Here is a 13528-nt window from a genome sequence, read left to right as displayed (position 1 = left end):
CAGTATGGTGCACCACACCTTTTAAACTCCTGCATTACAATTCCCTGAGAGCTTGCTGTCCTAATCCCAAATATACCAAAAAGGAGGTATACTGTACATGATGTCTTTGGGTCAGTTCTTCACATTCAACTGTTTTTGACAAATGTTTCTCCAGAACAACAACAGCAATCTGCAAAGTATCCTCTATTTACTATGCCAAGTTTTGAAAAGAATAATACTGACATGTATTAGTTTCCAGTAGTTTCAAGGGGTAATATACTTTATTGGAAGCTGTCAGTTACTAATACACACGGGATTACTGATGCACAGTGGAAATTGACAATTACAGAGGTGAAAGGGTTAACGATAGCTGTGCACTGTGCTTTTGCTTTAGCAATACAGCTACTGAGAAGCTAGTGACACATATTTTTCAGTTTGATATGTGATCCCTTAAAAGTGCCTATTTTATGATTCCCTGCACTTTATATTTAGATAATTGGGGGAATATATTGGACTGGGATTGATTTAGGGTAAGAGGAAATTGTCAATTCCCAAGAGAAAATCAATCCCTCTTTGTAAAATACCAAGCTCTAGAAGGATAATGTAACTATTTTATAGTAACAGCTTACTAATTCTGAAGAGCAATCTTTTTTGCAGTTCAGTACTGCTCTGGGCACATGGGGGCATAACTGAATTGTTTGGAAACCGAGGGGGAGATGTTGGAGGAAGAACAGCCAGATACCTTCTTCCGTGATTAAATTAGGATCACATTATTTCTTTTGTGATTTGAACACTAGGCATATTCTGGCACCTTTACTTTGAGAGAGTCTGAACAAAAAGTGTAAGAAAACGTTTTCATCAGTTCTGGTACAGTACATTTCCGTTAATGCAGCCCTAGGTTTTGGACTGCAGATCCTTAACAATGTGTATTTCCTTGCCTGGGCCCAGTGTTATTGTTCTTTCAGGTCATGGTTTTTTTGGTTGAAAGATATTGCCCACACCTTCTCGCCATCCCCTCTATTGGGTGTAACACTAGCACCACATATAATAATTCTGAGTCAAGCACTGGATGCATTAAAGCCCCAGTTTGTGTTGAGCAGATTTTTCATATGGGCAGAATTTAATTATGACATATAGGTAGTTCCCTTTCCTTTTTATGAAGGCAAGAATGTACGATAATTACCTAGAATACCCTGTCAAATGTCCTTGATATTGTAATCTAAACTTGGTAACTTGATCTCCACTGCTAATTGTCATCAGTTATGTTGTTGAGAATAAAGCTCATCATATTCCACCACAATATTTACATTTCTACAAATCTACTCAAAACTGCCATAACTAATTTGATTATGTCTGATGAGTTGGGTTTGTGAAAACAGGGAGGTTTAAATACAGCACTTGAAGAAGAAATAGAAACTATATCAAATGTGTTTTTCATTACCAGAGAAACAGTTCTTATCAATGTTTCTAATAGATGATGCATTGTATATTGCCATCAAAACACACATAAATAGGTTTATATTTACACCAGTGTAATGCATGGCAAAACTTACCATGAAAAGGGCACTTTTTTATCCTGCAAACACATTGGGCTAGATTCTCAAAGTAATTTAATCTAAATTTAAATCTTCATTAAAATGTACTTTCAGAAGACAATTAGGAGTAAATAGCTTTAGAATCCAACACTTTTTCTTCTCAATTTTATTATTTGTATTTCACACAAAAGAATGGTAATGTTTAATAGTCATGTATAAACCATAATATAGGGTATCAGGGCAAATTGTACGCATAGCCAATTGTTCCCAAGGTAAGTTTGAATAGCTGGTAACTAGACCTCCCTGCTTGGATGATGTGAAGCAGACAGACACTGTCACTCCCAGGCACACATGCAGAAGCACAACAAGGAGCAGTACCTGGACAGTACCTTTCATAGTGGGTGGGGTGTACACACTCTGCTTTCTTTGCTTGGGAGACATCTCAGCACTCTTTGCCTGGCAGACACAATGGAAAACAGTTCAGAAGGAGATCAAATTAAACTGCTGCTATTTCAAGCAAGACACATTTCACTTAATCAATAATAACTCTCTATATCTTATGCATCAGCTGGAAAAATATAAAAAGTCTCCTTATGAATGGAATAAAGGGGTCCATATTTTAAGACTTTATCCCAGAGCAGTAAATACATGTTTTAAAAAAGCAATTCACCCATATTCAGTTATTTAAATTAGTTCCTATTGTAAATGTTATCACTTGTATCATAATACTAACTGATCTTTTTGTTATTTACACTAAATTACTTTTACACTGTGGTTAAAATACAGGGCTCGATTTATCAAAGCTATGTATTCCGCTTGTCATGACTCAAATAGTGCAATTCCTTTTCTGAAAAAAAGATTACTGTACAATTTAAAAAAAAAGAAACAATGTAAGTTATATAACTTACTTGTCCCTGTGAGTTTGTTGTCCTCTGTTCATCTGCTTCTAAGAAAAAGAAGACAGTTAGTGCAAGAAACACACTGAATCAACATTGCAATGAGCCTGTGTCTCGGCCAGGTACATGTCCATAAAAGATCCTGCCTTGCGAACTTAGCACACACAATTCACTAGGATGAATAAACACCTAAACACCTGCAGAATTGCACTTTTGTTTTAGGAAGTGTTTTAGGTATAGGGCCCATAAATTATAGCAAAAGATTATAATTTGAAAACAAAATAATTATAGGGTCAGTATACTGTAATTTGTATTTGACCCTTACTATTTAGTAATGACAGTCATGCATTTTTTTGTATAGGGCTTACAGAGGGCAAATCTTCTAATTATCCCCTTGAAATGATCATTACACTTACATGGTTACTATTCCAGTATGTTTGTTATAGTTATAGTTTAAGTTATCAAAATACTGAGCTATTATTATATAATATGCATCCTGCAACTGAAAGTGATTATATAGATTCATGATTACAGATCATTAACAAGAGGCATCACAGCTAATCATTTCAGGCAGTGACAAAATGTCCTTTGAGGTGCAGAATAAGAAGCTGAACATTTTAATCACATGTTCTTTTGTAAGTGACACCTTTGGCTCCATTTCCCCAGGACTCCTATACTAAAGCGAACAGCAAACTGCCAAAGGAGCTCAGCTGTTACTGAAGCTCTTATCATCAGAGTAAGAGTCCTGCAGTGAAGAGTGATCACAAGATTTACAAAGGAAATGGAAATTAGAGCATGAGGCATTGTGGGGGATTCGCTATTTACAAAAGAGTTCTTGTTGTCATTTAATTAGTATGTGCATAATTAAATCTATGTGTAAGAAGATTGCAGAAGAGAATATGTTACTCATTTTAGTTAAAATTACAGTATGGGGGAATGCATTGCAATGGCGCATATAAAATGTCATTGATGTTTATCTTTTAACTGAGGAGTGATAATGCACAAATTAATTCTAAATAGATTTAAAGATTTGAACTTGAGTGAGATTGTGGGATGTCATGTTTTTTCCAGAACACCCTAAATAACTAATATGACAGATGGTGGAATATCAACTATTCATATTTTAGAATGGTATAAGAAACTCTTGTGCCTTTTTTTTCACTAACACATATTGTACATGCAAGAACACTCAACCGTAAGTTTTTTTTCTGTAACTTCACAGATGTGGTATTTTAACTAGAATGCTGTTTTCTAGTACCAATCCTGTAACACAGAAACACTGTTTTGTAGAATGTTCTTTCAAATTAGCTTACTGTCCAGATAAACTAGGCCTAACCTTGAGACACTAATCTTAAAACAGTCGGAATTCAAGAACATAATCACTTACGAAGCAGAATAAAAGCAAATAAAGAAAACAAGGATCCACTCACACATAGCAACAGCAGTGCTAAAGTATAGTACTGTAGGTTAAATGTAATGTGGCGTGTGTACCTTCCCAGCTGCAGCAAGCCACCCAATTTATCTTCTTGTGTCTCACTCCACTGAATGGTAAAAGTGACAAAAAGATGGGCCAAACCCCCCACTAAAAAAAAAGACATGATCACTTGCCTTAAGTTTCAATACAGCCTTGCTGAAGTTCACTAAAGATCATTTTGCACGCACAGATCCAAATAGAAAATAAGGGCCTGGCTCTGAGCTGCTGCCCACACTGCATTGACCAGTTGCATAGCTCCTACAATACTCCTACAATATAAAAAACCTCACATGCCAGCTTACTAAAAAGACTTCTCAGTTAACGTGTCCTACCACAACACTTTCACAACCTGAGGAGACTAATTCCATCTCTCCTCTCTTGTGTGTATTTAATTATCCAGGTCTGATAAAAGAATGGATAAATACTACGACCAGCTCCATTGACCCTTATCAGGGTTGCCAACTGGCTCCAGAATTTACGGAGACTTTAAGCCAGGTCAGGTTTTTTTTTTACCTCGCATTTAAACCACAAATTAATTGATGTTAAATCAACAGGTAAAGTGGGTGTGAATTGCGTGAGCAGCTTCAATAAATGTGTTCAATTGTTTCAGTGCGGTGGCAATTCTATCCGGAGAGCATCATAACATGTCTTAAAATCATATTGTTTGAAATGTTATATGGTAAACAATATGTATAAAAAAAGTGCAATTCTGTCGTTATAGAGAATTATGCACTCAACCACACTCTTTCTCGTTTTACTTTGGGGTTAAGTTTCTATTAATGTATTACTTATTTCAGCTTCGCACAATCCTGCCCACTTCACACAAATACAGCAAATCAGCAAGCTGTATAGGTCTGATTGATGGAAACGATCCTCACAGGAAGTAATTCCCGTCCCGATATAGCTATGTACTTTTAGTAATAGTTAGCAAAACAATTACATTCCTTTAGCGACAGATCACGCAATTTACACTCACGTTACACGCTCAATAAAATATATTAATTGGTGGTTAGAGAGGCAAGTTAAAAGACCTGACCTGGCTTAAAGTGTCTGTAAATTCTGAAACCAGTTGGCAACCCTGACCCTTATTCTTTTGAAATCTGTGCATAAAAGAAATTCAGGTTGAATAGACAAATTAATGACAATGATGAATTTGGCTGGAGACCTTGTCCCTGGGTGCTCCACAGCTAACAGCAATGCTGGCCAGCTAGCAAATACACAACGATATCATGCAATCTAGTGACGTGGATAGGAAGTGACTCGTAATCACCTTCCCGCAAAAGACAAAGCCACCAAACCATGAACCCAAAATATGAAAGGATGAATGAAAAGAAAGCAGTTGAGACACGGGCCCGCCCCCCAGAGCATGAAATGCACTGAGGGAGAACCCGGCCTCACCAGCCTGCCATGCACCCTGCAGAAACGAAATACGAACTGCTTGGCACTCAGGTAAGGAAAACCCCCCTACTCGCTGGTAGGAGGAAACCTTAGAGAATCCATGGCTGAGGGTAGATCTTCCTCCAGGCTCTCTCCCTGTTTGGCCTTGCCGTGTGTTGCTGAGAGGCCAAACAAAAGGAATGACATAAATGAAAGCCCCATGGAGCCTTTTTGCGCTTGGAGATGACATGTTGATTATTGGGTGGATTCTCCTTCCAGAAATACAACCAAGTTTCCCAAACATCAGAAAGGTTTTTCAGAAAAGACATTATTAAAATGACAAGTGTATAATTGTAAGTACCCTTACTAAATACCAGTGTGTTTAACTGTTCCATGTGAATAAGATACATTTCAACTGGAACAGCAGTCCTGCAGAATATCCTAGGCACTCTGAACAAAGCTGCAGTACCAAAAGCTTGCTGTACAGCTGTTTTTCAACCTATTAAACCTATTCCTGGAGAATTATGGTTTCAAGAAAACCCTTCAGTCTTTGTAAAAAATAAAGCAAACAGAAGACTGTCATTAACAGGGCAAAACATGTTGAATCATGATGTCATGAATCATGATGTCATGAATCATGATGAATCGTTTTATGTTCAGTATTGGCAGAGTCGATACATGTAGCACCGTTACAGACATACAAGCTTATTGAATCAAGAGGACAACAATAGCATCCCAGTACAGCCTGTGTCTTCAGGAATGATGTATCTCAATGTATCTGTCAGAGAAAGAAAAACCTTTTGACTGGTGGTTCAAATACAAATGAGCACAGAGCGGTAACCAGGACTGCAATTTATTTGTATCCATTATGTGTTCTGTTTACAGCGACATAAGCACTAATAGATTGGCTATAGATGGCCACACGTGCCAGATACTTTGTGATTGGGTGACATACAATCAGAGAGCTGAATAGAACATTCTGATGTACAGGATGTCAGCAGAGGTTCATATGAGAGTAGGTTGCAGATCTTGTACAGAGACTTCCAAAACGTATAATTAAAGCTCTGACAAGAACTGAATACAAAACATGACATTTTGATTAACTACTAGCGAAGAAGAAGAAAATTTATAATGGTGTCTTCACATAATGAGATCAGTAGTATTTTTAAGAACGCTCATAAAATTAGAAAATGTATTTTTAAATTAAAATGTCTGTAAATGTATTGCTGCTGTACATATAAAACACTGCCTCTGCCTTGGGTCAAGTTAAAATGTTGTAAGAATAAAAATAACATAATATACTGTAAGGTATTGATTTTTATATTTTTCACACTTGTCTGGTATTTTTTTAGTTTTAATCCTGCTGTTATTGTAACTCTTTAAAGTTAAATATATAGAGAGAAAAAAAATATTTTGAACCACTGGCAGTGGTGGCATCCATGCAGTGTCACCCCACATCTCCCAACAGCCATGATTATAGTAGACTGCTATTCTACACAATACTCACAATATAAGTTGCATCTATGCAAACTTGACTTTGCAACAGCATAAAACTATGAATATACAACTTAGTTGCCTCTTAGAAGGAGAAGCTAAATGACTGTTTAATTTGGTCTTGATAAATACTGTTTGTGCATTTGTGCTTAAAAATGTGGACTTCTGTTTACCAGCCATTTACCCCCTAACAGTTATTGGGACACACTGTGTCCAGAAAGCTATTTTAATATCCTGCACTCAGTATGGTAGAAATTGTAATCCATGCATGAGTATTATTTCACAAAGACAAATTAAACTATTATGACTTTCCCTAAGGCAGTTTCTTTTACATATCAAATTTTCAGGTGCTTATCAGTTGATCTTGAAGAACTTCTCCGGGGAACAATCTAAAAATAGATACAGTAGGTCTATCAATAATGTTACGGAAGTACTGGCTGTGAAACTCATAACCATTACTTTGAGCAAGGTGACCTTGCTGCCTTTCTGCTCCTCAGTTCTGTCTTTTATACATTCAGCGACCCATATACAGTATGTAATTACACTTGATACTTAAATGGGTTGATCTGTTTAATAAGAATTAGCTGTAAAAACAGCTGAACATTGAGCGTGGAGTCCTACGTCCTGCGTCTGTTACAGTCGTTGGAATCAGGGATGTTTTGTTCACCCCACCTGTTAATCCAGGATAATTGAGAATGTGCTTCTTGTATTTTGTCTTTTATTGTCAAACCAACATTTTTCAAGTCTCTCAAACAAACCTTCATTATTTCAGTCACCTGGTTTTATTAAAAAAAACAATGTAAAAAGTATGTACTTAGAAACAACTCAACTGTAAATCGCTCTTAATGTGAAGATGAACTAAGATTCACACCTTTGTGGTTGTTTCTCTTTTTAAATCTGGATTTATAAGGCAAAATTAATAAACATTTTTAGAAAACTCACACTTTTATTAAAGGAGTTGTCAAACACTGCCAATGCAACAACTTTTTTCTTTCTTTTTTTATTAAAGGAAATGTTTTTGAAACTGCAGGAAATGACACCTTGAAATAGAAACAGAGTAAATCACTGTATATTGTTCCCTTAACTGGGGGAGTATTCATTTCTCAAGAAACAGGCATTCACAAGTACATTATTAAACAATATTCTCAGGTTTCACATATTGCCACATAAAGCTGTTGAATTGATTAATGAAACAGGTAACATCCTGGCAATACTATATTAACTAAAAGATATGTTTTCTTATAGCGGTTTCCCCATTAGAAACTGCAGAAGTCTTATAATTTGGTCCAAATTGTCATAATAGACTGGTCACGAGAAATGATGCATGAATGTTTGAAAATATTATGTTTAATAAATAGCTAATAAAGTGGCAGCATGACACACAGATGTACTACCTTCCATGTCAAAAACTGTTTGCGGTTGTAAGGTGTCCAGCTGCCTTAAAACTGTCTTGGTCCATTTTAAAATATATATAAAAAAATGAAAAATTGAAAAATACATGACACAAAAAAAGCTTCTCAGGGACTGTCCTATGGTTGTTTTTTCCTTGCAGCATACTATTTTTTTTTTTCTTTGTTAACTGATATTGATATTCTAATGGAAAAATACATGTATTCATCATAATTTTTTGGGGAAAAAAATGCTAAGAGTCACTAAACAGACAATCCATCTTGTTTAATACAAGTAATATGTAATGATAAAATGTTTTACTACATTTAGTGCTGGTTTAAATCAGGCTCACACATTCGGTGCATTTCACTATGTTAGTTAATCCACTCAATACATACAATGTAATATAGACAAATTGTTTCTTTATGTCACTTGATGATGTATTTGACTAGGAGCATATGTTTCATATTTGGTGTGAGTTTCAGCTTGGATAACAAATTTGAAAACATTCAGTTGTCTTACAGCAGTTTTCAAATCATGGAAAAAAATCAGGAATGAATAGTTGTTTTTCTGTCTTGATTTTTTTTCTTTTAAAAATCGCCATTAACAAACCTAAAATGATGCACCTATTTGACAGCTGCCTTAGTAAGTTATTTTAAATTAGTATTGCTGTTTTCACTCTAGTTTGAAGTGCTGTCAATCTTAATCACAAGACATTCTCTCTAGAGACATTTTTCAAGTACCTAGTACTGACTTCATATAAAAGGTTTTTGTGAAGGTCAGGCCATTCTAAACACTCCAGAACTGTGTTCTCTGTCAGTAACCAAAATAAATTATTTGACGCTGCAACCCGCATATTTGTCCATGTAACTATTATGCCATCTAAAGGTAACTGTTATGCCCCATCAAGAGACACAACAGTTGAATTGTGAATGACAGCTGCATTGGTATTTCCACATAACACCGTCACAGGATGACACACGAGAGGAAGGGCTGTCATGCGGCAAGGTAGGGAGACTCGGAGATAGACGGCAGGTGAAAGTGCTACGGCACATATTTATTAAACAAACACAACAAAATAAACAGTTTAAACAAAAACAGATCTCGCACACACTCTTAACCAAAGACAAACACTACACACAGGATCAGAGGTCTACCCTCTCCAGAATCCTAACACCAACTAAACCTGTGCTCTCAGTGCTCCCTTATATACACACCTGTGTAGCAATTTACACCCACTTCATCAATTAAACCCTCCACCACATTCTCACGTTTTTAAAGTGCTAGTGAATTAACCCTTTAATTACCCACCACCACTACAAATACACACACACTATACACACACACTATAAACATAGGGCAGTACCCTCATTCTGCCACACATCCATACATTTATGTTGTAATTTTTACAGTGGTTAAAATATGTGCTTGAAACACTGTCCCACGGGAATATAAGAAATGACATTAAAATACAATAAAATTCTGATGAAGTCACAAGTTGAAAAAAAAAGAAAAACAGAAGCATAAACTGAAAAATATTTTCTATTTTAACTTCAAATAATGGTTCAGTGTGTTTTTAATTTAAAAAAAGGCATTCATAGTGAAATAACTAGGACTACTTGAATTACATTGTAGTGGTTCATCTTTTTACAAACATTCTAAGAAAGCCCGATGACTGAATAATAGTCAGCGCCCCTTACACTGTGCGAAGACTTTACGTTAATCAACCTTTGTCCAACACCCCTTGAGCTATCTAAATGTATGTTTGCACGTTATTGTAAATTACATGCGTCATAACAATGTAAATACTCATCCATTTGTATTGAGTTGAAATTCAATTAAAAAACAGTTTTATTAGGAGGGGACCCACTGCTTCAGTTGCCAGCAATGAAGTCATGTTGGAAAAAGATGAGCAAAACAATGCAGGATGCAGGATGTCGTAAAGTCTGGTGATCCACTGCTCCAGGATCATCTACACACACACACACACTGAGCACCTACTGTATCTATTCCGGAAGCTTCTACAGCTCTTATTGTAGACACATAAAATGCTCACGTCATGTCAGCTCAATAGCTTCCCTTTAATTGAAATAATAATAACAGGATGCTTCTGGAATATCTTCCTTTTAAATATGTCCTTAACCTTATATTGTTCTCTTTGTCTATAATGCAAGGCCAGTTTTTTCAGCCCTATTAGTGAGATCCAAACCAAACTACAAAAAGAAGTAGTTTTTGATCAGAAAGGATTTAAAATGGAAAGCAAATTAAGTACCACTAAACAAATGGCATATTATGAACCGACACAAACCCTGTTCCAGATATAGGAAACTGTAAGCTATGCCCAGCACCATAAAGCTCAAAGGTATCGGGACAAATTGGCATCCTGTGAATACAATACAGTAATAAGACTAATGTATTTACCATTCGTTCTCATCTGGACAAAAATAGCTTAAACCGGTACTAGTGACACATTCAACACTGTCTCTGTAGAGTATGTTCCGTCTAAAAGATAGATAGTTCAAAATCCACAATTATTTTTATCAAGTATACTATGCTGTTAGTTAAAAAATGCTCAATTTAGGTAAACTCCTATAGCCATAAAGTTGGAAAAAGTAAATGTATGTTTGTATTTTATTGGTAATATACCACAAAACATGTGGACAGTGAATCTGTGAATATTAGGGTGACATTGGTTCTGCATATGAACTAATGAATAGACTGTCCCAGCACATAGGGCTGTAAACAAGAGGGTTTATGGAATAGGATGAACTTATATACACTTTTTAGACTCTCAAAATATGTCTGCATAGACAACAAAAGAGCAATTGAGAAAATATCCAAGAGAGAGCATAACGACAGAAAGCACTAGGCAGTTTAACAAAGAGAAAGATTGTTGTTATATAAATACAACAGTAAACCAGAAAATAGTAAGGCATTGGCCACCCACTTCAACAATTTTCTTTCAGAGAAGATTGATGAAAAGAAAAGTGCTTGTTGTTTGAGTAGCAACTCAGGTCTTCTGAACAAATTTCCTAGGCTTTAAATAACAGAAGCCAAGGAGGTATACCTACCTGTCGAATATTGGCTGCTTTGTGGCAGTAGATTAAGGACATGGTTGGACAATGGTTTAGTTACACAGTACCAAACATAGTCATTCCGCTTTTGAATGAGGTAGTGGATTGGCAAGTGCATAGCTGCTCTGTAGAACCATTAAAAAGCAAATGCTTTATAGTTATCCATGCAGAAAATGGAGTGATAAAAATGTAATTTGAACATGATTACAGTCAGTCACAAGCCACTAAAGGTAATGCCATGTTTATAAAAGTTGAAAATAAAGTAGTTTCAGTCTAATGGTTAAGGCAAACAGCTAAGGGCCAAAAGAAGAATGTGCAAGGTCAGCCACCAAATTAATGGATGATGCCTCATCTAAATAAGCCTAAAAATAAGCTGAGCACCACACAAATATGTAACTTTTCAAGCTGTCCTTGGTAATAATTGTAAAACCTGTAATTTTAAAAAGTATGTCTGAGCAAATAAAGTGTATCCGTCATCACTTTTGAATGATGACTCTTTGAATATTATATTTGCTAAAAGAGTAAGTAGCTTCTTATTGCATTTCATGTTTGCTGTCATTTTGCCTTTTAAACATGTTTAATCATTCTCAGTGTTTCTGTTCATCATTACTCCAATATCGTGTTTTATTTTTTGTGTTAAGGTGCTTCTTCTATGAGTTCAGGCGCTTCTCTTCTGTTCAAGTCGTCTGCCATATACATACTGTATGTAACATAGTTCAGCCCAATGCCTTTATATTTGCAAGCACCATCTTTTACAGACTACAGACTAGTGATCTCTAAAAGCAATTCTGCAATTGATTTAAGTAACCCTCAATTTCATAGACATCAAGTTTGTTTTATGAAAAAAAAAAAACATTATTGTGGAAACTTGTAGATTTAAGAATAAAACATGTATTTCCCTCTTGGCAGTATATCCAATGTGCAAATTAGTACTTCAATGCTAAAATACGTTTTACAAAACTGCAGGCTTTACATCATTAACCAGGTATATTGATTTTATGCACATAGCAAAAGACATTGTTGGAGTCAGCATCGCCTACTGTAGTACAAACTGACAGGGCTGCAAGTCATCCCTCACAGTAGGGAAAAGCAACAACAGACAGATAAAGTTGTGACTGAACGAGAGGAGGTTTGTACATCTTGACAACACAACCATGGGACTGGGCTGATGCAAGTGCAAGGGTTACCTTCCATGTATAAATATTTTTAAACAAATATTCATTCCATTTGTCAAAAATCTTGATATTAACTTTAAAGGTAGGAACACATACTGTATTACATCAGAAAACATCCACACTCAGAAACTATAACATGCCTTTGATATGTAACCTTTACAATACTAAAATCCAAACAGTATACAAGGGTGAAAATAGCATATTAATTGTATTAAATTCTAGCTGTGTGCCATCTTATTATGAGATCTAATTTTATTCCAGCACAGATCATGATCTTGATAGGTTGGGTGAAGATGTTACCAGAAGGCTTTATTATATGTATGATAGAAAAATTACTCTACAATAAGTGCTTCTGTTTAAAGCAGCACCTTCTTGACCCTTCATTATGTTCCAACATCTGCTCAGAAAAGTCTCTCAAGCCTTACATTATATATAACATTTTAGTAATAATTGAGCAATAATATAGCAGGTACTGTATTACCTTTTAAAATACACGGACACTGACAGCTTAGTGTATAAACAGAATTACTTTGAGCAGAATAACCAGTCATCACTATGGACATTAATTAGTAATAAGGACACTTTGTTCTATTTATGACAGTAGGCCAAAAATACCAATGCACTTAGACTCCTCAAGTCACACCAGAGTCAGTTTTCCATTTTTGTATCGATTGGAGTCTCACACTGGCAAGAATCAATATATTACAATGGAACAAGTATGCATACTCCGGTTTTGAACAAACATGAAAAAAACAGCACATTTTTAAGCTATACCATTCTTTTTTTATGTATCTATTAAATTGGGGTTTCAGTAAAGTTTTAATATAATGCAAGAATCTTCCTCTTTTTGCTCTCTTTTGTAACTGCTAATGAGTCGGTATTTGGCTTTCTATATTCACATTTTTAAATATTTCATTTTACTCCAAAACACTACAATATTAGTGACACTAGATAAAGATATCACATTAAATAAAAAAAAAATAAAAACATCAACTATTCCAAAGGGTTCAGAGACTGGTGAGCCGTGTCATTTAACTACCTTGTTTTGTTAGCTTCTGGCAGTCCAAAGAAAAGCTGATACTTTTAACTGAATGATTCAAGAAAAGTCAGTGAGCTCTGATCCCATGGGGACCCA

General features: G+C 35.6%; 1 protein-coding gene across 8 annotated transcripts in view; it reads right to left on the bottom strand.

Moving 5' to 3' along the window:
* ppp1r1c (protein phosphatase 1, regulatory (inhibitor) subunit 1C) overlaps nucleotides 1–13528 on the bottom strand; it is a 31741-nt gene that overhangs the window by 15432 nt on the left and 2781 nt on the right. For 5 of the 8 annotated variants that reach the window (XM_034043631.3, XM_059033630.1, XM_059033632.1 and 2 more), the window contains exons 3-4: nucleotides 2423–2460; nucleotides 1904–1970 (exon numbers count right to left, since the gene is read on the bottom strand). In XM_034043631.3, the coding sequence (XP_033899522.2) occupies nucleotides 1904–1970; nucleotides 2423–2460 (105 nt within the window). The remainder of the gene's footprint in view (nucleotides 1–1903; nucleotides 1971–2422; nucleotides 2461–13528) is intronic. The other 3 variants (XM_059033631.1, XM_059033633.1, XM_059033634.1) reach the window with 1 other exon arrangement.

Source organism: Acipenser ruthenus, chromosome 11 (assembly GCF_902713425.1).
Source record: "Acipenser ruthenus chromosome 11, fAciRut3.2 maternal haplotype, whole genome shotgun sequence".
Classification (NCBI taxonomy): Eukaryota; Metazoa; Chordata; class Actinopteri; order Acipenseriformes; family Acipenseridae; genus Acipenser; species Acipenser ruthenus.
This window is presented reverse-complemented; position numbering and strand designations above follow the sequence as displayed.